Raw genomic sequence first — 27243 nt, forward strand, 5'->3', positions numbered from 1 at the left:
ATAAATAAACCACACAAATTTTGTTTTAGTAAACTAAAAATTCTGTCAGCAAAATTTTGTAAAAATAGTGGACATTTTGGATGTCCCCAAGGCAAAAAGAGTTTTTTAGTGTTTGTTTAAGGATATTTGGGACTAAGTAAAGGGGAAAAAAAATATCTTTTAAAAAAATGGGCCCTAGGCCCATTTCCTTACAAGGGCAGATCAGATTTTTACGTTTAATTTTTCAAAACAAACGGTATCTCTCTCTTGCAAAAGAAAAGGGGAGATTTTAAAAAGCTTGAAAATTTTAAATTTTTTTTAGTTTAAAAAATTTTTTAAAAACAATTTTTACTATTAGATAAAAAATAAATTTTTGGGAAATAAGGGCCTAAATTTTCCCTCTTTAATTTTTAAAACTATTCAAAACCGTTTACATTAAAAAAATAACTGTGTTTAAAGGGGGTTAAATATTAAATGAAGAAAGATTTAAAAAAGCTGAAATGTATTGATTTTATTCAAAAAAAAATAAAAAAATGTGTTATCAAAAGTAAATTTATTTGAACAAAGCACCCGTTTACCAAATTTAACCAAAAGTGTTAAGGGGAAAAAAAAAAAAAAAAGAATTTCATTTTAAAATAACAAGGAATTTTATTTTTTGGGAAAGTATCACTCTTTTTAACCGACCCCAAGTTGGTTTTTAAATTTTAAAATCCGTTTATGGTTGAAAAGGGAAATATTGTGAGGGTTCCAATTCTTAAAAAAATTGGTATGAAATATTGGTTAAAGAAAAAATTTTCCTTATGGGGGGGGACTATCGTAATAATATAGTGTTTTTGTATTTAAAAAAAATCATTCGCTCAAGCCATTATGCTTTTAAAAAAAAAACCCAATTTTTTTTTTTACAATCTTTTTTTTGTTTTTTGATATTATTAAAAATTTTTATTTTTTAAAATTTTTTAAAATTTTAATTAAAAATAGTTTTTAAAAAACAAAAAATTTTCTTTTTAAAGACTTTAAAAAAAAAGAAAAAATCTTTTCCGAAGGGATAATTCCTTTAATAAATCATTTAAACGTAACCCTTAAACCAAGTTTTACTTACAAGTACCCTTACAACACGGCAGTATTTTTAGGTTTTTTTACAAATTTTAATTTATCCACTTTGTCTCTTTTGTAAAATTTTTAAATTTTCCCCCCCTTAAAAAATTTTGGGTTTTTACTATATAAATTATAACTCTACACAAACATTTTATAACTTTATCAAAGATTACCTTACATTTATCTTTTATAAAGAAGCTATTTTATATTATTCCATATCTCAAAAATTGTTTAAATAAACATATACAACAATTTATACGAAGATGGAAAAAATATTAACATTTCTTTGTGATCTATGCAAATTTAAAAATCTTATTTAGCTATATTCTATGTTTACAAACTTAGATAAAAAATATTTTCTTTATTATTCCCTTCTGTATGCAAATATGAGAAGACAAAATACACATGTATGTGTTAATGATTTATTTAACTTCTAAAATCAATTCAAAGAATAAAAAAGTTTGCTTTTTTCTAGATGATAAAACGATTCTTATTGCAACAACCAGCAGTCTTGGTGGACTTGTTATAATATTGGCATTAGCAATGATAATACTCTGCAGGTATAGAATATATTTACACATACATATTGTCACAAACAAATTTCTAATAACATTATGTTGAACGTATGCCAATAAGTTTATTCTTGGCTTTGTTGATATTGGTTCCGATATGTAAAGTATTTAGAATTGAATATCGGATAAGCCGGTGCTTGAGGTGAGAAATTTACATGTTCATATTCTTCCATACACAATGCCGGTAAAATACAAGTTTTCAATGCCTTACCAGATCACTTAGAACTTTCTTAGTTGTTAAATATGTTTTGCCTTAACTGATTCATTGCCAAGCTAGATCAAAACATTATTCTTAAGAACGCTGAAAAAGGCAAACTGGATAACATTGCAGACTGTTTATAGGCGAATAACCAGCTTCAGCAAAAACAATATTTTGACATGTTTATGGTGAAAATTAGAATTTAAGAAAAATTCACAGAAAAAAAATCACGTGGACCTTTTATTGTGTCACGTAAGTGCCAGTTCATGATCACCGACATATGGTCTCCAATGAAAGAAAAGCTAGTAGGATAATCTTAATTAAGAGGACGTTTGAAAAGGAACAATATACATTTTTACCAGACGTTGCTAAAATTTATTTTAAATGGTTTAGATTCAAATCAAAGAAGAGTGACGACGACAAAATGTCCCTAAAACATATGGATACCAATGGTTTTAAAAGTTTTGACGGCGCCCTCCATAGAAATCGATTTGTAGAGGATGACGACGATGGTGTTGGATCATATTACAGCCGCAGGTTACACTCTTTATTCATATCATTAGAAATCTAAAATGCTTAGGTGTAAATCCGCAAAGCAATCCCGTATTATAAAAGGAAACGTTTAAATCATTCATAAATCAAGCAATCTTAGTTTACAAGTGTCACGTTGTATATGTTTTGTCTATTTTATGGATAGAACATTTTTTAGTTACATGGTTGATATCATGAGAAAAAACAAATTCTCATCTATTTTTCTTATCATTGTCTTTGGTTAACGGCTTCAGAAATTTATTGTGGTGAATTCTTCCACGTACATTTGCAAGGATTTAAAAGTTTTGCAAGTATGACTTGGAAAAATAATTGTGTCAATATGTAAAGTAACATTTGCAAATCGAAGGGTAAAATGTGAGCTTATTGGTCAAAGAGTAGCATTACAAAAAGAACATTTTGCCATTTTGTTTTCAATTTTTCATAAATGTGCACAAAAACGTAATCACAACCGATTGTGATTAATGGAAAAATCTATACATACCTTCAGAATGTGTCTGTAATGTTCAGTGAATGATATAAAGAGTTGGCCATTTATCATTTTAGATTTAAGCCCGTTACTTTGTTTTTCCTTATTATTTGTATGCCAACTCCAATAATGTCATGCATTAAGTGATTTAGAAAAAAATATTTGTATATATGTTAATATATATCAGATAATGTATCAATTGCAAGGTTTTGTTCCCCAGCTCAAAGATTAAGGCCAAACTAAAATGTCATAGATCGGTATTTAAATGATCGGCAAATAACTCTTAATATGTCAAAATACCCTGAGGGCATCCGTGTATTTGAGATTTCAAATTTACATCTGTTTGCAGGCTATCGAGTTCGTCTCTGCCTTACGGACATCAAAATAGACTAAGTGGGAGCGGTAATCAGAACGGATTTGCTCATAATGGGCTTTATGCAAGTCCAAATAAACTTCCAAGGGCAAGTATCCACGGATCTATGCCAAACCTAGCAGGTAATGGTACTTCATTTAACCATTTCGATGACCGCCGATATTCTGGCGATGAGGCAAGGCATGTGTTAAGCTACAACCAATGTTTAAACCGAAGTTATGACATTGACCTACGAGCACCAAGAAACAATTGGAACGGCAGAAGATCGCCCCCACCAGATTATGGAAGGCCAAGGTCCCCAAAGCCAGATTATCATGGAAGGAAATTTAACAGATCCAAAGACAGCGGAGTGGTAAGTGAAAGTTTGTTACGTTTTACCATTGAAAGACAAAATATAGAAATTGAAACAAATAGTATATTGTAAGGATTTGTATTGACACTGAAAGCCAAGAATCGCACAATGAAATTCTTTCAGAAGAAATTGCATTCAGTTAAAACGCGAATACATTTAAAGGTCAAAATAACATGTTAAATTCATTTACAGATATACTATGCTCATCCTTGAGTAAATTATTGTAATCACAAAGGTATAGACATCAAGTATATTATAGCTGAATATGTCAAACTTCAATAAAGGAATGGATAAATTATTAACAGGACGCTGTGTTCCCTATAACAGGACAAATAAAGTTGATCTTTTCTTTAAAAAAAAAACAGCCAATTTTTTAATGACACTATATATTCATATGGTGACCACCTACTGTGTATAAAATTTTAAACATTACATATTCACTTACTGTAAAGTCAAAATATGTCTAAAAACGGCTGTGTTAAGAAGACGGACATTATTGAATTTTGGTTTTAAGAATATACCTACGTCTTTATCTGGATGCAAAAACTACAAATAACGTTTAGAAATAACATCATTTTCTAAAGTATAGTTATTGCGCTATCGGAGGGGTTGAAGTCGGTTCCGTTGTTACACTATCAATAAGTTTTAGCGTACGAATAAGTTTTAGCGTACGAATGGGTTACATCAAAACTACTGAAAGGAATGGGTTAAAATTTGTTCACCCTTGTTCTCCGTGATAATCTAACATAATTTGCACAGGTTCCATTCATCACTTTCGTTACTGTGTGCATATTTGTGCCCCTTATAGACTAATGAGGTATTGCATGTAAGCTCATATCTTCAAACTACTGAAAGAAAAGTAATATAAACTTCACATGTTGTCCTTTGTATCTTACATTATTAGCGCATGTCCAACTACTCTGTTTGCTTTTTTACAAAGTTATGTTACTTTTGAGCTCGTCAATTGCAAGTAATATGCTGATATTGTTTGACTTAATTAACAACTCTAGAATGTCAAAACGACCAACCATCTGAATTACAATTTCCATCAGTTCCACCTTTGGCAAAGTACATAAAGCGCACAATTCCCTGTCAAAGATGACAATCGATCCTAAGTGTTTAGTTTGTATATACTTGTTTGAGGTTAACAACATTTAACCCTTTAAGTTGTTCGTTATTTGTTTATCAGATAAACGCCCTAACATTATTTCAAAGGGCTTTCTAAATAATTATTTTACGGGGCATTTGTAATTGTTTCAGGGAAATGGCAACAGCAGCGAACGCAACGAGTTAATCAACGTCCAAGAGAATAGAAGTCCGACACTACCTACGATATGGACAAAAGCAGAGTACTTAATTTCTAGAAGCAAAATTAAGGCCTGTCTTTTGCCCCCACAGTTACCGCGGTCCCATTTAAACAATTGTCACTTTGGTAATTTAGTAATTTCAATGCGCAGTTCAAACTACAGTTATAAACGATTGAGCTAATTAGTATATGGATGGTATCTACTTTAGAATTTTAAAGCAAAATAAAGGAATGAAACTAAGTACCTAACACTATATCAGAAAATTAAAGAACTTACTGTATGTGTAACAAATCAAACTTATGTTACATAAAGTATTTATGATCAATGGTCAATGAAATGCATACGTAATGTAGAATGTTACATCAGAATGTTAATTTACAAATTTAACTTTTCTGCTGTGAACAGTTTTGTTTTTTTGTATATAAAACGGAACCTGATTTTAAATTTTTTTTTTTTTTTCTTGATAAAACGCAACAGAATATCCAGACGCTAGTACGCGATTTTCATTGTATGCCATTCTATTCGTATTGTTTTATAATCTCTGTTATTTTTGTAAATTTTAGTCTCTAACGTAATAGCTTAGTATTACTTACAATAAAGTTATATTAAATATATAATTAATGCACACTCTTGAATAATTAAATGATTGCAAAGAATAAGTCTTCCATGTTATTTTAGTTTTCAGTTTAGTTTCATCATTCTTGTTTCCTTACAGTTGTTAATCGTGTTTAATGCTGATTTTTCTTTGCCTTTATTTTGTGTTACTTCATTGAACTTGTTTAAACATGACATAATCTTCATACTCGTATTTTTAGCTATTCAAGCTACCATTTATAAGTAAGAATATGATATTCAGTGCCAGCTTCCAGCTTAAAAACTTGTATATAAAACTTTAAGGGCATTTAATGTCTTCAAAAACACTGGTACTCCATTAAAAAATAATTGGCAGGTCCAACGAAAATGATAAAACATAGAATCAACCTTTGTTTCATAATTCACATCATTTTATTTACGATATGCGCAAGTTATAGCAATGCTATTTCATACAAATGTGTTTATTGTCTTCAATGGCATAAGTTTAACTTTGTGTGTTCGTTGAATGTTTAAGATGACTTCTAGCATACTTAATTTTTTTCATCGCGTAATTCCACTCTATCATAGGTTCTTTTAAAAAAACTTCAACATTACAATATATTGCATCTTATTCACACGTCATGGTATTCTGATTTACAATATAATGCATTACAGTAAATTGAAATCACTTTAGAAGAAAATTAAAGCATTTTGCAACGCTGTTTGTGTTTATGTGTCCCGTTTGTTTTTGCAATAACTCATTATTTTTGACTCAAAGCAATGTTAATACGAAAAAATAAGACAAAATTAAACCTCAATTGTTTTTTTTCTGGTTTTCTAGATAATATTTTTGTTAATTTATTTAAAGAAGCATATAATCATGCGCACGGATATGAAATATTAGTTCAAGTCTAATTTTCATTTTAGAATTCTCGTAAGTTTGCTGGACAATCCAATGTGTTCGAAGGCGCATGAAGGATCAGAAATACATATTGTGTTCTGCCTTTCAATGGGCAAAACATTGTCTTAAATTTAATGATACGATAATGAATTAAGAGCATATTTATAGTTACAATCCCTTGTCAATGGTTATCATACGAAATTAGTACTATATGTAGGTGTAAAGAGTAATATGGATTAATAAGTTTAAGGGCACCTGTGTGCAGAAACTTAAACAAGATATACCGTTACCGTTGGGCTTTACGAGTTTTGGACACTTTTCTGAATTATAGCTTGGAAGGATTATTAATCAAACATGAGGAAACTCTGTCATGTTTATCTAACTTGTCTTTATATATTTTCCTCGTGGTTATTGTAAGACTAAATGATCATACAGCTAACAAGTCACAGAAAACATGGTTGTTTCTACTCAAATGTTTGAAATATGTATAATCTGTTACTTTACTCCACCCGTTTTAAAATCTGGAAACAAAGTTGATTAAAAGGACTTGCGCTTGGACAATTGTTCCTACCGCAAGTTCATTAAAGTAAGAGGCTGCTGCTTAAAGCTTGCCTTATATATATTGGTTTTTTTGTCAGATACTTAGTACAACTTTAACCGTGTCCAAAATCAAAAACTTCAAATGGGCCCAAAACATGAGTATTCTATATTGAGTTTTGAATCTGTTAACAGGACGATTCTGGGAAATGGTATCAAAAATTTATTAGCCTTAATATTGTACATTTTATCAAAAAGCATATAGAAATGTACCAAGTTGACATTTTAATTATCTTTTGAATCTGTTAATATATCATGTATCATATGTTATTATACTTTGCTTGAGAATGTTTAAATGTCACATTGAAGGTTATGTAGCTTTAAATGGTCATTATGCCTCAGAAAAACACTTCCAATCGTATTTCTAAAAACCTTTTTATATTTTGTTTCTATTGTCGTTTCGGAAAATACCAATGGTTTGTCATGACAACCGTACATAACTTTTGCTACTTTTGTTTTCTTGCCAATTGGTTTTTATAAATTTATATAAAAAATGTAGTGGATAAGTAATTTAATGGAAGTCAAAATACTAATATTATACATTTTGATAACTTTGCAGCATGTAACTGCATATTCAGCATTATTTCCTTCAGTTGTTTGATATCTTGAATTATTTAAGCATTACTGAACAAATGTTTGTCATTCTATAAAATTTCAAAAAATTAATATGAATTTCCGAGGCATAATGTGCCATAATGTGGCTTAGAAATTCCTGTACATGTCATTTGTAATTATTTCATACTTTATTGTTTATATCTTATTAAATATCACAAGGTGCCAATGTGCAATATTGTGTGTTTATTTATCAATAGTTTTTCTATAATACATATTTGGACTGTTTAATTATGTTTAATAATGAATGTAATGTTAAACTGTACAATACTATATATTTTTTGTTTTAAATAAGTTTTCTCTTTTGTGTGTGAGGGGGTGAGTTTTTGTTGATACTTTTTATTTGTGTCGGCGTTTGTTTTTTGTCTTTTTGTGTAGAATATATTTTCTTCTCAAAAACGTTACAAGCTAATTGCTCGATTTGTTTTTTCCAAAAAGCTGATCACTTTTCTGCCCGTTAAAGCAAAAAAAGATAGTATGAGATTTTTATTGCCAACTTATGCATAACAATCAATAATAACGTACCATGGCATATATACCGGATATAATTAACTTAAACCAAGTAGAATGGCGCTACTTAATATTTCTATAGTCATAATGAAAAGGAAATTGATTTTTTGTTTGAAACGACAATTAACTGACTTCAATGGAAAAACGGACAAATATCGTGTATTGAGGCATGACTTTATAATTGAGTTTTTCTTTCACTTTTTTGTAACATCGTCTGTATTGTTAAACTGTTAAACAGTTTCAATTGACACCAAGAAATAAATGTGTTCAAATGTTATATGTTTTAAGAAACATGTTCATTGCAAGAAAATAATATTCCTTTGGGTGAAGCATATGTAATACCCGAACCTTCATGTAACATTTTATGTCCTAGACTAATAAAATTATTATATCTAACGCATTCGTTTTTTGTTTTTTTCTATTCATATTTTGTATAATCACTTGTGGCCCTGTAAGTTTTTTATTCGGTGCCTAAGTCGGTAATTAGCCTTATAAAGTTCATGTAAAAATGATAAATTCTGCAATTAATAAATGCATATTTACACATATGCGCAATTTTGGATCAGGCCATCTTTTCACTTAGATGAAAGATTCAGGAATTAAAATCTTGTTTCAAAATGCAACCAATTTGTGTTAAGTTTGTAGTTTTTACCTTGAATGCTATCCTTACATTAGACTTGAAACACGGTAAAATATAGTATTTAAAAAAAGATTTCATAACTGCTTTAAGTGAACTACAAATTTGAAAAATGATCAAAATGTAGATCTTCATTCTTAAATTGATTCTTACTTTGATTTAGATTTATTGAAGTCGCATTTTAAATTATTAACTCATTTACAGCGCGTACGTCGGTATATGTTTCAGAAGCAATGAATATAATGTCAGGATCATTTGATAGTTTCTTTGTGAACAAGTGACCAGGTTTTCAAGTCTGACTCATTTTTATCTTGCGTCATTCCATTTATGATATTTAAATAATATTGGAAGTTAATGCGCTTTAAACACGTCAAAAAGGGAACACTGCATTAATTTCAAAGGAAGATAAATGTTGATTTTGTCTGTGATAAAATTTCCTCAATGAATGTAAATTAAGTTGCCGACTGACAACGAAAGACAGATATCGTAAAGGAAACAGTAATATGCAGACAGTTGCTTGTGCTTCGGTCTGTGCACTGAAAGTAATCACTAATGTTAAGGAAGTTGAAGCTGTCAAGTGCGAACAAACAGGCAACACTATAAATGTATAGCAGTTTTTGTAATATCGCTTACAAATTGTAAATCGACCAACCTCTGGTAGAAAGGAAACTTATATAAATCACATATACAGGTTAACGAATATGATATAAACAAACGTTGATGGTAGGTATGATTATAACTTTGACGGATATTTACATAAATATCGCGCGAATTGATGTACTAATTAATGATTATTATCATTATGGTAATTAAGATGATGAACACGATAACGATAGTTTTTATTTTTATAATTATTATTATTATTATTATTATTATTATTATTATTATTATTATTATTATCATCATTATATAAGGTTGAAAAGCAAGTTTTGTATGTTTAATCTTATCGTCCTGGATCCTATCAAACTTAAACGATCATGTTCAATTACGTTTATTTCACAAAGTTATTTTTAGAAAGCGGGCTCGTTTAAAGAGCGGTTTCAGATTTGATATGTAATATATAGAATGGTTTTTACAGTCAAATATTGTTATAACAACCTCGCTCTATTGATTGTTGTTTTATTTTTTATCTCGTTTAAACTTTGAAAATTCCGATTTTTCCCAGTCTTATTAGTATGAAAATTCATGTGTTAACCTCGCATATTTGAGTATATCAAGTTAAATTTATATTCAAAATGTTTTTTTTCCGCTTCAATCCTTTGTTTACCTTAATTTATAAATGTTCGTCTGTCATCCGCAAAGGTGAGAAAAACTAATACCGGACGGTAATCACTCAATTAGCCGAGTCACACACTTACCTTATAGATATTTGCGTGTTGAATGACTTCTTTTCATTCAACGTCGTAGATTTGGCACATTGTAGGCCTAGGCCAATGCAACTCGAGTATCGGGGGTGTTTGGTTGACTTGTCGTGACATACTCGAGAGGGCGTGGTTCTTCAAACTGTTGTTTTGGAAGAGATATACCGGGATGTTGTAATCATCATCTCCTCTGGTCAACATATTGATCACAAAACAGGACTTGTAGGGAGATCGGCATGACAAGACGCCCCCGATGTGGAAACAGATGTGGGCCGGCATGCACACTGATGGCCAATATGATTCCAACGCGGATCAATGAATACGACTATAAATACACAAAAATATTGAGTTAAAAAGCTTAACATTAATTAATTTTAATTTACACATGGTAGTCTTACAACAAAATGAAGATGAACCAGAGCAAAAATTAGTCTATAACTTATACTTTTTTTGAAAAATAAAATATAATTAAACAAAGAGTTATGTCTATGTTTTTGTACCATTCACATTGAAGTGTCTTATATTTCCTTGAATATTTGGGTAATTTTAAAGATTTCTATGAATAATGGATATCGTACTGACAATAGTCTATGTGGTAATTATTCTGTTTCCTCTCTATAATGATGAAACAGTCAAATCTATAGGCGATTAGTATATATTCGGGGTGAGAAAGACATTTAATGTATATCACATATGTACTTAGTGAAGAAATAAACATGTTTAGGTAATATAAGATAACTCAAAACGTTCTGTTTTTCTTTTTATTTTCCGCCGAACATTTCACTAAATGTCACGTATGTATCTGGACAGTCTGTCAGCGACAAATCTTTATGTATCTTTACATTGTCATTGAGATGATTTACCTGCATTTAAGATCTGTAATGAAATATTAAATGCATCGGAATAAAATGCTAAGTAGTGCTATAAAAGATATAAAAGTTTGCAAGCGAGGACATACACTTTTATCTTTGCAATATGAGGACCAATCTTGAAGAATACTTCTATCTATTGTGTTCATGAAGTTAGTGTCCCATAAATAAGTAATGTAGCCTGTATTTAATCATATCTTTAAATCAAACATTATATCGATTGAATGGTAATAAGATTCAATGAACTATATTAAATTCCTTTATTGCGTGTTGAAAATCTTGCAGACTTGAAATTTTAATTAACTCAAAGCTACACTCTCTTAAAGCTAAGATTTGTAAATATAATGACAAATTTTAACGATTTTATGTTCTTTTTATTTTCTGTACATGTTCTCTTTTTTTTATATTAATCTTTTTCTATTCATCATTACCTTTATTCTTTTTCTTATCTTATTAGTGCTTTATTTCTTAGCCAATAATTATATTTTTCGTTGGCTCTCTTAATTATTATGTGTTACTCTTTTCATCTATTCAACGCCAGTTTTCAAACTTACCTTAAAAAAAAATCTGGTTGTGTCATAACTAATTAAAATCGTCGTAGAGTCTCATAATGTAATATATATGTTACAAAGCAACTGAAAGAAGTATATACAGCGTGCATATAATCTGCATAATCTCGTCCTTCTCAAGATCGCTTTTCCTATTTATGTTCCGATATTTCTTGTGGCAAGAAATCATGCAAGTAATCACTTTCAAGAGATTACTTTTAGGCGAAATTTTCTACCTTTCGCATCATAAATATTTACTTTTATATCACAAATATATTAAATTATGAGAGAAATTTAACTACATATGCTTTAAGTAATGATTACATTTGAACTGATGAAATTATTGAATTTAAGATAAAATTTGTCCTTCTAGTTAAGTACCTGATAAAGTCTGTCGACCTGGCGGATAATGATAAAGGTTATCAGTTTGAATGAAAATACCGTGGATGACAACTCTTAAGTTTTGTAACGCATAGGATAGAGGCATCCAAATCGTCAGGTGCATACGAATGGGAAATAACCATGTTTCCAAAACTGTTCTAAATTGTAAGAGCAGAGAGTGACTAAGAGAGTAAGACTGAACTTGATAATCAGGACTGGTATAAAAAAACTTTTGGTTGTAAATATCACAAAGAATGGATTTATTATTGTTAGTGAGTCTGATCACTTTGTTACCGCTTGAAATAGTAAAAGGAGACTACGGTATGTATTGTTGTTGTTTTTTGTTTGTTTGTTGTTGTTGTTTTTTTGCAATTATTATTATTAGAATTTAAGCTAAATGTTACGTTTATTCACTCTTAAACTAACATTTCATTGATTAATAATTTAACAATAATAATATTTGTATTGATATTTAAATATAAAATATGCTACAAAAATAGATTTGCGTTTGTTTCACATGCTATGATGTATACATATGGTTTGTCCATGTTTTTCCACATTCAAGTTTCAAGTCATGCACCATGACGTCATTTATGAACTGGAAGTCAGACGGCAATTTTAATATGTCTGATCATGCTATTGGCTTTGTACAAAGGCATAATAAAATAATCAAATATGTGTCTTCACTTCCAGAATTAAATGAAACACATTAAAAATCAGTTTTTTTAACATATAGCCGATACATGTAAATTAAAAACGTCATGCTTGACTCACATGTTTAACGACATGTGAATTGTGTATTGGTAGCTAGGGTGTTTGTTATTAACACATGTGTCATAGAATCCGTCGCTGAAAATTTTAATTCCCTTTTTTTTCTTTCAGGTACTTAAAAGTCAAACATTTGTCATGCCCCTTACATAGCAACATTTTTTCATTTTTTTTTTACATCATTTCACACCAACACCATTTAACAGCAGCTTTAATGCAGCAAGATATTATTAAACGTATTAATTTATAGAGGATATTTGTTTGTTTTGCATGTAAGATTATAATATAATATCACTGAGTGAACACCAGATGCAATATTTCGACGAGTGGCGTAGCCACGAGTGAAAATATAATAGCTGGTGTTCACGAATGAAATATATTTCAATCTTATATGTAAAAACAAATAAATTTTCTTTTTATTTAAGCTTTTTAAATGATTTTAAGTTTTTTTTTACTGATTTTGATCATCACATCATGACGTCAAATCATCAATTTTGAAATATAGTTCTGTTAAATTTTTCTACCTTTGTTACATTTTAACGTGATGTATGGTGACATCGATTTCCTTTTCCTAAAGAAGCAAAATTTACGCATGACGGCATTTATTTCTGCCTGTTATTCCATTTAGTTATGATTTTCTTTTCATCCGCATTCAGATATAGTTCGGCTACAGTGAAAATTATATTTTATAAATTTCACTAGTGGTTTATTAGAATATAATCATTTGAAATTACAATAAAACACTGGAAAGCATGAAATAAATGAAATGTATTAATTAATTAATGGTTGTAAATTTTTACCATGTAAAACAGAGCAGCAAAGATTGTAAGCTAATAACATATAATTCATATGGGAGAGGCTAATGCGCTCTTATCAAACTGCTAAGGGGTTTTTACTTATTATCAGCAAGTTGTTGTATTTCGATGAAAATGCTATCAAACAATGGAAGTCGACCTTTTGGGTTATCGATAGAGATTTTCGAAAAATTCAGTTACATTATAAACGAGATTCATTAAAAATGTTAGAAAAATTTAACTTATCAGGAAGCCTGTAAAATGATAAAAACTACAGTCATAACCATTAACATTGGAATGTCATTTTTATCATTACTGAATTGATTTGGTTTGGCGTGGCATGGTAGTTAATAACACAAATATGGAATGGGAAGAAGATAGTATATTGATTTGGTTGTGTCAATATGTCCATTAGTAACCACAGGAATTTGTTATTGGATAAAATATTTCAGGTCATAAAATTGAATAATAATACGTGATAAAAATAAATACAAATATTAAGTCAATAATAGTAAACATCTTTATTATTCACATAGAATTGACCTTTGTGACAATAAATAGGTATTAGATCAAGATAACAAATTATTTTACTTGATCTAAGTAGATTACAGTTAATCATGATATTTTAAAATTAAAAAAAAATAAAATAAAATTTATCATATAAATGCAAAAGACTTTAAATGATAACTACAAGTGCCAAAGAAGAGGCCTCTTCAATTTTAAAATGTTACTATTCTATAACAAGCGATGTTAAACGTAATCGTACAATGGCTTAAAACGAAAACATGAAACGACACAGTCGTGCAACCAATTCTTGAGAAGGGCAAAATAAATGACTATCTTGACGAATAAGAAATTTGGAAATAAAAGAGGAGAACTAGTTCTCGTTCTGACCAATAACAGTGCCGAGAACCTGACACCGTGATGATATTTATATAAAGGCCGTGCTGACACGCTTGTATTGGTTAATCATAATGCTTTACACGTTAATTTAGACGCTCCCGATTTCACTACATATAAACGCTAAAAAAAACGAAGTATCACAATTAAGTCCTTAATTTGAGCATTAACATGAACGTTAAAGTTTAAGAGAGTATTTTTATTATAAACAAGGGGCTTAAAACAGAATACCTAAAATTTAAGTTTGTGTACATTAAATGAAAAGATTACATTCAAATAATAAAAAAGCTAAAAAAAGCTGTTTTGAAGTTTTTGGAGCCAAATCTACTTCCGCAAAACACTATTCAAATCGACTGATAGGAAATTAGAAATATTGAGATACTCTTTTATATGGAAATGCGTGTCTCAACACAGAGTTAAAACAACATTTAAAATAAACTAAACATATAAACTTTAAATATGCAAAGTATAAAAATATTGGAGGCAGGCTTTCCTTTGAGATCTTTGATATAAACCTCCCTTAAAGTTTTCATACAGTTAGTACTTTCCAGAACAGATTCCCAGCGACCATGGTCAAGTCCCATCACCAATCTTGACAAATTTTGGTTAACAACGTCGTCATAAGATTTGACGTTTATCCAAACTTATACACACGATTTTTATCCTTTTGGTGAAGTAAAACGTGGTATAATCAATTTTAATGGTTTGAATGTCTGAAGGAGATCGATGCATTTAATGCTTTATCAACAAAATAACAAAAAGAGTATTTAGAAAAGCTTTAAAAGATTCCTATTGAATCCGTATTTTTAATTAACGTGTTTTTTATTACGTGAACGACACGATTACAAATATAATACTGATTAAACTAACAAAATACAGAAAGTAGTTATTAAATTTTAAAAGTCAAATCTACCTCCACACAGCACTCTCCTGATCGTGTCAAAGGTAATAAAAATTAAGATATCCTTTTAGACGGAGATAAGTGTCGTTTTCGCAGGACTTATTTGAGCCTGGTTCCCCAATATTGAATACCCGTATAAAATGTTGCACAGGTCCATTATATTCATACAGAGATAAGAAAACATTGTATTACCATTTGATAAACGAATATTAAATAAAAATGCTTCGCAACAAAGCAAAAAATTCAAACAGTGTCTCCACAAGTGTTAAGCTGATGTACAATATATAAATGTTTTGTCCATTTAATTGAAGACTAGCAAATAAATCGTGTAATTTAATAGTAAATTATCCGATTAATTCATAATCAAGTCTTATGCGGAAAAATAAAAAAGTGTTCTTAACAATCGTCAGAGCAGAAAGCCGCTTAAACTTATGTGTCAGCGTGGCTTTAACGTTACATAGAAAAACAAATAAAACATATGTATATCATGTATTCCATTTGCATATGACTGAAAGTGGTATCGTGGTAGGCCAAGTATAAAATATTGTGCAAAGAGTAAACATTTACAAATATATCAACATATCAAATGTAATTTTAAATCACATTTTATATTCGTCGCATGTTTCTTTTTCTACAGTTGCCGATGAAAATACAGTGTCATGTCAAGATTTTGCAGCTGATAAAGTTATTCGAGATCTCATCTCTTCTGGTCATGCTACAGCAGAACCATGTCCCTGCATAGAACAAATTATTGCGATTGATGAAACGTTTGAAAAGGTTGATAACTGCTATAAACAGTGGTTCTTTATGGACGGTGTCAAACAAATGTGCTGCTACAGGTAAGTTGCTTATATCTGCAAAACAAAATTGAACGTTATAATTCAAGACGTTTTGTATTAGGACCATTTTCAAATTCTGGTTCTTGAATTTAACATTGTATGTGGAGGTGCATGTCATGGTTTCATTTTTAAGATATACTTATCCTGTTATAATATTTAGAAATGTATGCAATGTAATATAGCTCATTATAATTAATATATGGCGAGTTGTATATTGTAAACCTCTGGTAATACAAGGCCAGATAACATGCAAAACATGTTTATAATAAATTGATAATAAAACTGAATTATTTCATTTAAAAAGGGGGTATTAATTTATTTAGAGATTGAATGTAAAGGTGTCTATAATTTATATAAACCACGTTCATTTTATGAAAATTTAAGTTACAAGCATGCAATAATATCAGCTCTGCCTAGTAATTAAAAACAATGATTGATGAAAAAAATCGTATTCTAACAGATATTCCACTATCAAAGCATAAAAAACGTTTTTTTAAAGATTTTTACAAATCTTATTATAGTTTTTCATAACGAAACATTACGTTGATAACATTTATGGCATTTATCTGATTTGTAGTGAGAATGGTCAGCTTTTAATTGATAGTCCCGGTGCAGGATATCTTCTTCTAGAATCTTATGGAGGGTACATTGGACGAGCACATGACATTTGCTGTGGTAATGGATCACATGCATTTAAAGAATCTTGTGAATCATTTTATCAAATAAATAAACCTGATGATTGTAGTACATACGTGCCACCTGTTGTGTGTAAGTATTCTTTCTGTATAATAACACGCCCGAAATGATTATTATTTCAAAAACAGTAAAAGTTTATACTTACTTATTTTAGTTTGATTATGTTGGAGTCTATAAGTTTATCGAAACACCCTTACATCCGTTCCTAGAACAAACCATTTTTTAGCAATGAGTGTAAAGTTTCTTGCTCACGCAAAAGACGGCTTGTCCCTATCGGGGTTTGAACCCGAGCGGCCAGCAATCCTCAAAAATACAAGTCCGATGCGTTGACCACTCGGCAAGGCCGCCACAAACATTTTACTTTAACTAATGTAGATGAAAAGATAATTGTTTTTTATCACTTGCTTATAAGCAAGTGTTTCTTTAAGATATATCATTGGAGTGTAATAAATCACATTTCTTTTGCTTAAAATTTAACATCAAAGCTGCTGATTGGTTCGAACTATCTTCGGTCATAAACTACAACGTAACTATGTATATTTGGATCATAGGGTTATGGCAGTAGCACTATTGCGCTGTTGTTCATAACTCTGAAGTCTATAATTTTAATTAATGACAATTGTTGAGAATAACTTGATATGACTGTATTTTAACGATAAATACATATATTAATGAATTAAAAATAATTTTATGGCAGCAATGTCATCAGGAGATCCTGTCATACAAACAATAGATGGAGGAAAATATGATTTTAATGGCCATGGTGAATATGTATTTCTGACGGACGGGAAGTAAGTACATCTAGTTTAATTCATTCAGAGATTATTAAAATAAAAACTTGAAATTTGAATAAGAAAATTGATTTCAAATCAACGACTGAAGCATGGGAAGTTGTTTTAAAACTATGACAAACACATATTTGACCAAAAATCTTTAATTCTATAACATCCAGATCATATGTTTTTTTAGAACTAGCAATATAAATACAGTGGTAATTAAATCCTATATTTGTTCACCATTATTAGAATAGTCAGAAGTTTAGGTATATAATTAATACCTACAAACTAATATCTTTTATCATTTAACTTAACTACTGTTTTTATTGTTTCCACAATGTCTACCTCATACTTCACAGTGTGTTTAAAATATGTATTAAGGTAGTAAAGGTTACTTTTACATTACAACATTAAATTAATGATTTCCAGAGCAATTTGAACATATGATTTACTAGCATTCAACATAGTCGCAACATATACTATTTACAAATACAAATACAAGACATTTATATAGCGCAAAAATGTATTAAATATTCGATTGCGCTGTACATTATTAAGACTATATACACATATGCTTGATCAAGACACTCCCAAACCCAGTCTCGATGGCACAGCCAATCTACAACTCTAGTTGAAAAACAGTCCAAACAAGTATGTTTTAAGTTTGGCCTTAAACTGATTTTCATTGGTAATGTCCTTCAGATAGTCTGGTAATGAATTCCACCATTTAGGTCCCACAATGGTCAAGGATCTATCAGCAAGTTTTGAATTTGTTGATGGTATATCAAACCGAATGTGGCTAGATGATGAGGATCTCAGTCTTTTCCTGTACTGACTCTGGCATTTAGTGAACAATTTACGAAGATACAATGGAGCGGTGCCATTTGCAACACGAAAACACAGTCACAATAACTTTGTACATGATTCTTGCTCGAATTGGAAGCCAGTGGAGTGATTTAAGAATTTCAGCACTGGATTGATAGTAAGCAGCTCCAGTGACAATTCTAGCAGCATAATTTTGCACACGTTGTAATTTATCAAGTTGATAGGCTGGAATATCAGCGAATAATCCATTGCAAAAGTCTAAATGTGAATGAATCAAACCGTGAACAAGGATTTCTGCAGATTTCTGAGTGAGATGTTTTCTGATTGCTTTCAAATTTCTTAACTGCATGTGTGCAATCTGACACTTCTTTTGAATATGGATGTCAAAACTTAAAGTGCTGGTCATCTGTACTCCAAGGTCTCTCACATTGTCTACACAGTTGACTTCGACCACACCAACATTGACACTTGAAATGTTCAATTTCTTCAGCTGATGTCTTGTACCATAAATGATGATTTCTGTTTTGCTATTGTTCATTTTTAACTTAAATCTAGTCATCCATGACACAATATCATTAAGACAGTCAGTTAATTTTTGGCGAACGATTTCTTCGCTGTGATGGTCACCAGCTCTAATTTTAAATGCCACTTTATGATCGTCTGCATATCCATACAAATCCGCCGGATATTTCTGGACTATTTTGTTAAGGGCAGCTATATAGAGAGTAAATATCACCGGTCCAGCACAAGAACCCTGGGGAACCCCGAACCTCAGTGGCTCAGTATCCGATGAAGACTGTTCAATGACTACTTTCATATCTCTGTTGGTTAAATAAGATTCGATCCACTTTAATGGAATACCCTGTATGGCAAAGTCTTTCTGTAGGATTTCAAGTAATATTGGTATATCGATAGTATCGAAGGCGGCGCTTAAATCAATCATTACAACTATTGTCACATGGCGGCTATCAGCTGTTTCTAGCAGATCACTGTACATTTTCATCATAGCAGACTCAACACTGTGAAATGTACGGTATGCACTTTGGTAAGATGGTTACAAATTGTTGGACTCAATGTGGCTTGAAATTTGGTTCATTGCAGCTTTTTCAAGAATTTTCGACAAGAATGACAGGTTTGATACAGGCCGATAGTTTTTCAATTCTAAGGGAAGGCCTTTCTTTTTCAAAAGGGGCTTAATAACAGCGCTCTTCCACGTCTCAGGAAAAACACCAGACGACAATGACCGATTCACGATTTCTGTCACAACAGGTGCAAGCAAATGAAGATTTTCTTTCAGCTTTGGTGTTGGCATAACGTCCAACTCACATGTTGTTGACTTTGATTCACTCACAAGTTTGATTATGTCTTTTTCATTTAGTGGTATAAATTTGTTCATGATATTTTCACTTGATGGTACATCAGATGCCATAATACTATCAATCACTGAAGATGATGTTTCTGTGTTTATGTTATCCAGATCATCACGAAGTTTAAGGATTTTGTCACTAAAGTAACGCAAGAAATCGTTTGCAAGTGCCGTCTCACTGGTGTGAGGTGGAAGTGGGTTATCCTTCGAACGCCAAGCAAGTCTGAAGTCACGCTATATAACTTCTTCACATTCCCTTCAGCCTCTCCAATTCTACTCTGATAGAACCGATCCTTTGCTGATGCTATTGCCGCAGTATAGGAGTTTCTTACATTATTGTACACTATTTTTGTGAGATCTGACCTGTCCTTTAAGTATATTTTCTCTATTGATCTTTTGTACTGTTTTAATTGCTTAAGATATCCAGAGTACCATGGAAGTTTGGGTCTAACAGTAATTGATCTTTCTTTCAATGGAGCATGTTTACAAATTATATCAGATGCAGTCTTTGTGAAATCAGACACAAGTTCATTCACGGTAGATGATTTTTCTGCTAAACTGTTTAACTCTTCAAGATCGGCTTCTAACAAGTTCTTCGACACACATTTCCAGTTACGTGATATGATGTTTTTTGTAACCAAAGGGGGGCAGAATTGTTGAATATTACAACTAACAAAACAGTGATCAGAGATGTAATAGACTGAAGATTGTTTACACTAGCAAGTTTGTCTTCCTTTTTTGTGATGATCAGGTCAATAATATGCCCACTAGAATGAGTTGGAGTATTCACATGCTGAACAAGTCCATATGATTTCAAACATTGTTGGAATTGCTTGGTGTAGCAGTCTGATTGCATGTCCATATGAATATTGAAGTCCCCAAGAATTACCATGGACCTAGATTGAGATGATACTTGTTCTAAATATTCAGTGAATTCAGTCATGAATGTAGCTTGAGTGACCGGGTGTTTTGCAGAATATGGCGGTCTATAAATGCCAACGATTCTAAGTATGAATGTTTGGATACATATTTGCCATTCAGCACATTCAAATGATTGATACGATTTGCTGGGAAGGCTTGACACTTTCAGGTTATCTCTGTATATAAGGCCTATTCCTCCACCACTACGATCAGGCCTGGGTACATCATCAAAGCAGAACCCTTCCTGAGCCAGTTCACCCCTAACAACATCATCACCATCAGTCTGTAGCCAAGTTTCCGTAATTAAACAAAAGTCAATATTCTCTTCAAGGATATGCTGGAGAAGATCTGCCGATTTATTCCGTATAGATCTTGTATTAACTGTGGCAAGTTTCATTTTTCTCTGTCTATGGACATTTTGTATGTATGTGTGATCAAGTTTAATTTGAACTAAGTTTGCCAAATGAACACCACCATTATGTTTAATCCTTGGCTGGCCAGCTCGTTTACCTCTATATTTCAAAATACCATAATTTTTCAACAAAGATAACGTTTCTTCATTTGGTATAACATAGCTTCTAGGCACAGATCTACAATCCAATAATTGCTCTCTATTGTACTGTCTCACTGTCATTGTACATGGATTAGCCATGACTTCAGGTGATTTGGTGTTCACCAACACAATTGATATAATTATACTGTATATCCAATTTTTCCAATATTTGTTATTTTCAAACTTTTTCAATTCAAAATAACTCATAAATCCAAATATAAATCATAAAATCAATTTCTGTAACATGTTGGTTACAAGTTCCCTGCCAAAAATCCAGACCCAAAAGCAGCTTGTTCAAGCGTAATAAATCAAAATTTGAAGAGCATAAAAATTGCAGCCTGCATATGGCGCACTATATATCACTATTTATCGCCTGCATATGGCGCACTATATATCACTATTTATCGACTTATTTGCATTGATATTGTTATTAAGACAAAAAGCGAAAATGTCTATATAATAAAACATTGATAAGGCTATAGAATTTCCACGATGAAATATTATATCTGGCTACTTCAGAAACTTTGAAATACAAGCTCGAACAGAATATGTTGTGACGGGAAACAAAGATTCGACATATTTTTCTGCCTTTGCATTGCTTGTAAGTGTCATCTTGAATTTTTTAACAAAGTCATTTATCTTATTTAAAGGAATAGTTTATTATGAACTTACATTGAATTGGCATTTGTTAAATAATTATACATACGGATAGAGAATAAATTGAATTGCAATATCTTGTTTTAGTCTGAAAAGAGCACTCCGAATATCTCACATTTAAAATACCAATTTATGACAAATGTAATATATAGCAACGATATATCTAGACATATTCAATTTTCAAATCTCAACCCTTTCATTAACTTTAAGCTTACTGTTTTTAATATTTCTAAGTCATAACATATGGCGAGACAGTCTTTACATTTTAGATATATTGTTTTGTTTTCAAGAGACAGTTATATGATCATTTAATTAGATGGTATGTCTCTTTGAATATGCTGGTCAAGGTTGTGCGAGATTAAGATCATTTACAATATCAATATTTATATTGTATTTGTATGTTTAGGATAAAACGTCAAACGAGCAAGTAGAGCTGCATTACGATCGGAAAGCAGGAGAAATCATACTCTTTCGGAATGGTACACCAATTAGCAATTGTAAAGCATCATCAATGTTACAAAAGGGAAGACCTCCTCCCTGCGAACTTCCTCCAAGACAAAACTGTTTAGTGTTAGCTGGTGGTGGTAAAATTACTATACTTAACTGTGGTTTCAAATCTGATATCAAACAGGTATTTATTTATATGAAGTTGATATTTCAAGAGTTTTGTTTTTTTAATTGTTTTTTTAATGTACACTACTCCATAATAATAAACGTTGAAAGTACTGTTAGATGTTGCAATTAGTATATCGATAAAAGTTAAATGAGAACTATTATGTTATTCATGAAAGCTTATTTGTGGGATTTGTTTAAATCATCAGAGTTAAGAATAAGAATAATAATAGAAGGAGGTTGCCTTATGATTAAAGTGACTGCAGCTGACAGATCTTAGGTTTGACCTTCTTGTAGCATGCTTACTCTAATAAAGGACATGATTGGTGTTTTAATTTTGTTCTAATTCTAAATAAGTGGTTTTCCAATAACATTTTTATCATAACTTGTCTTGTATTTGAGTTTCAATGAAACATTTTTACTTGCGTGTTTTATTTCCTTTTCTGTGTGTTTTTCGAAGCTGGTGTTTGGGACTGACAATTTCCTGGGTGTACAGATCAGTAGAGACACTAAGGCAAATTTAACAAACTTTAAAGGCCTAGCGGGACATCGAGAGGACGGTTTCTACATGACGAGAAATAAAACAAAAGTTTCTGAAAATGCATCGTCATCAGCATTGTTTCAATTTGCAGAATCTTGTACGTTGATTCGCATTCTCTGGATTAATTGTTATTTTAATGTACGTTGTAGTGATATCGAAAAATGTCATAAACACTTTACAAAAGAACAGTTTGGAAGTATCTTCATATTTAGATTTCAATAATGAACAATTGAAATTTCGTTGTTACATTGGATTTAATAAATATATTTGTAATTTCATATTTCACTATATAAAAACACATTTTATCACCTGTGATCTTAAAGCCCGTATTTAACAACATGTGACGGCATCTAAGAGTTATTTTTGATCTAAACACGTACACTGTTTGTTATCTGTCTGTATCAGAAATGGGTATATAGATGAGAGATATCTCAATATTTTTAACGTTTAATGAGATTTGACGTACAAAAAAAACTTAATGTAAAAATCCAATTTTGTATTAATTCACACTTAAAGTGACATGTTTATGTTTATTGATTGCTAGGGTCATTACAAAATGAATCGCAGAGTGTTTTCAAATACAAAGAGACTGGCGGAAATTATACAATTTATAACTCACAACATACACTACCACAGTTCCTCGAAGACAAACTTGGCAACCTGACGGCATTGTTCGAAATCTTTACACCAGATAATATAACACTTTTCAACAAAACATGTAGAAATTATTGGAACAAGGAACCCAATAAGCAGTGCCTTCTTACTATTGCAAGAACGGGGGATTATGACCTAGGATTAGATGTTATGCGACATGAAAATGCTACACGTTATATATGGGAAATAAATCGTAATATATTTATTATCATATGATTAATATCACGTTTCTAAAGCATCGAAAGCCTTACTTGTCATTATTATATACTCCGATTGAAAAAACTTTAATTACAGGCATACTATAGCATATAATATCTTCTTTTTTTTTCATTTTGGTAGCATTGCGTCAACACTTAATTCAAATTGTCACACATGGTTTCCTACATCATTCGTTTTCAGTATACATTTGAAAACAAAACTGGTCTTATAAACCTTTGTAAAAAATGTATTCTAAGAAATGGAAAACAAATACTTAAATAAAATATTGTTACATTGTATGTGATCAGGGAATGTTGAATTGTTAGAAAGCTTTACAGGTATTTTACAATCGTTTAAGTGAATAAAGCTTTTTTCTTCTGCAAAGATAATCATCCCAATTTTTAAAAAAGAAAACTTCCTAAGATGCTTATTTTCAACAAGTATAGTAGTATATTGACCTAAAAGCGAATACCGCGTGTAATCATTGTTAATTTAAAATAACAGCATGATATGTTTGTCCCTTAACATTTTAATTTGTTTACGATATGTATGTGTGTTCAATAACAGAGACATTAATTGTAATGTAACAACTCATTCAAGAAAGTTTTTTATGGAAACAGCATATCTTTACTTTTGATATAACTTATAAAAATATTGCATAAAATGTAGCTTCAAACCATAAATACATGAAGTCCACCTTTAACATATCAATGAAAATAATGTCGGATAAGGACATTATTACGATGCAATCAAAATGAACAAATCGTTGGTATGAATTATTTTATAGTGTTACACAATATCAAATGTTTACATTGAACAGTTTTTCTTCTTAAAAAGCTATAAGTTTATTTATTACATTATTTTAAATTCATGTCAAATTTCGTATTCAAATACAGAACAAGCTTTTGACTACTTACATTTGTTTTGTTCCTTTCAAAAAGATATTTGTCATTCAGTGACAAAGATAATTTTAAAAAACGTTTAGCAGTTTCAATTTATATATTTCTACAAAATGTTTTTACCTATAATGCATATCTGTGTTATACGTTTTTGTATTGAGTTTGCTACCATGAATAACAACATGTCTGTGACTCACCAGAAAAATTTTTTTTTCTGCTTGTCCCGACTACCATAACTAAAATGTGTTGGAATATTTTGTAAAAAACTCGAGCAATACTATTCTCACACAATTGTAGTAGTTTCAAATTCTTGTCGGATCAGTGTGCAACATTTATAAAATGAGTCCGTACCAAAAGCTGATCAATCATTATCTATCAGACGTTTGTTTACCTGAATAACTGGTCTTATATTTGAATAATGAAATTATACAATATGGCTGAAACAATAATTTATTTTGAATATTGTTTGACAAAGTGAATTAATTTATCAATAATTCAAAAGTGTCTTTCTTTTTTCCAGATAATAAAGCTCCAATTGTATCACCAAACCTTACAGAAAGAATTATAACTGTCAATATCAACTCAACATGGACTATTAATCTTACTGATTATGTTACCGATGATAATACATCCCCAGAAAATTTCGTGTTTGATGTTGCCACAAATTTAACAAAGGATGAGTATTACATTGGTAATGATAACATATATCTTAAATCTTTTTAGAATAGCTCTTATCAGTTATAATTTAATTTTAAAATCAGATTCATGCTATGTAATTTCTGAAACTATTATCTTTAATTGCATATTGTGAAAAAAAGTGATTTTATTTATCAAACTGTCAGGTTATTAAAACAATCAAAATGTATCATAATAAGATATGATACGAGCGCACACTTACCTACATCTGAAAACTTCGTGAAGGTAATAATTTAAGTTATTTGGTCTAAGATGTTGATAGTTTCGCTTTTAACCGATAGGTCGCGAGTTTGAATACCAACGGGATCTTTTGCTGGTGCATTTGCAGACCTGCTGTACTATTGTATAGCTGTTGTATCTTTTTCGTTGCGTGTCGTTGTGTTCATGTCCATTAGAGCATTGATTTCCTTTTTGTTGATTCATTTATTATTTATGTATATAAATATTTATAAATACAGAATATAATGTATTTAATTTAGACATTTGAGTCCGTTATGAACGTAAACCAACACTGCATAATTATATTAAGTTTTATTGATATATCTATGAAATGTTTGTAGTTTATGACTCTTTCAAAACTTCTGTTTTTAATTAAATAAAACCCTTTACAGCAATGATCTATTTATTATTTCTTGAGGAAATTAAAGTATTGCATTATTGAAAACAAATTTATATTTTATATCTTATTTATTTTGTGAATCTATAAATTACAAAGAACAAAATTGGGATGTTATCACAAACTGGTGATATGAAAATTCAAATAAATGATAGACGAATTGTTTATCTAAGATAATTTACATTATATAATATATTCTACTTAAATAATAGATATTATATATAATTTCTCCTTCAGACAATGGAATCTTCACATGGAACGTTGGCACTGGTTTACGAGAAATAGACACAGGGATACAATTCATCGTATACGACTCATTTAATGCTAGCAGTGTTTTCAGTTTTCCAATCTTTTATTGTGGATGTAGTGAAGTTTCGTTTTGTTCATTTAATGAAACTACATACAATCCTTCAGGTAACCATGTTCCATTTAGTAAAATTGAAATTTTTTCTTTGATCTCTCATTCGCAACAAGTATGGATAAGATATTTGAACGTAAGCGGTCCTGGCATTTCTTTGAGTGTCAAAATAAAACGTTACTGTATACAAAAACGACATAAATTTAACTATAACTTGATGTGTTTTTATTCAGATACTGTGGTGAAAGCCTCATGTACTTGTCCAGACTACACAAACGGGTCGTATTGCGAAGGTATCAAAGATGTTTGTCCGAACTATAACTGCTACAATGATGTTTGTAATGTGATGGATTACAAGTCAAAACCGTCGTGGCCTTGCGGCCCTTGTCCAAAGGGAATGGAACATTTGATGCCTGGATATAATCAGACATGCAAAGGTAACGTAGAATAGAACCTCGAAATTAGGTAAATGTTTGAATATTAGCGCATATTGGAAAATAGGAGAATAATTTCATTTTGGAAGATATATTAAGTACAAACAAACCGCATATCTCTTCACTGGAAATATGTATCTGAATTGTAGCAAATACATTTTATAATCGTCAGATTTATGGCAATAAAAGGTGTAGATATGTATTTTCTTTATGTCAAACCGTTTGAAATAAATAATGGTTTGGCCGTGTATGGTTCAGACTTTTCTTGAGCTAGGAAGTATAGCCCGTATGAAATTGCGTGCGCAAGTCAATCTCAGAATAATGCTTTTTTGGGACGTTGCTTGTTTGGGTCATC

General features: G+C 30.7%; 1 protein-coding gene across 1 annotated transcript; it reads left to right on the plus strand.

The window, feature by feature from the left end:
- The first annotated feature begins 1504 nt into the window (after nt 1-1504).
- Nucleotides 1505-27229, plus strand: LOC132736802 (uncharacterized). Its single transcript, XM_060724016.1, has 14 exons — nt 1505-1634; nt 2239-2382; nt 3213-3588; nt 4849-5020; nt 15885-16086; nt 16664-16854; nt 17480-17573; nt 21743-21824; nt 22287-22511; nt 22953-23130; nt 23578-23880; nt 25305-25475; nt 26334-26510; nt 26688-27229. The coding sequence occupies exons 1-14, from the start codon at nt 1618-1620 to the stop codon at nt 26903-26905; spliced, it is 2550 nt and encodes an 849-aa protein (XP_060579999.1). The 5' UTR covers nt 1505-1617; the 3' UTR covers nt 26906-27229.
- Nucleotides 27230-27243: the final 14 nt, after the last annotated feature.

This window comes from Ruditapes philippinarum, unplaced genomic scaffold (assembly GCF_026571515.1).
Source record: "Ruditapes philippinarum isolate M1 unplaced genomic scaffold, ASM2657151v2 ctg5662_1_1_1_1, whole genome shotgun sequence".
Taxonomy (NCBI): domain Eukaryota; kingdom Metazoa; phylum Mollusca; class Bivalvia; order Venerida; family Veneridae; genus Ruditapes; species Ruditapes philippinarum.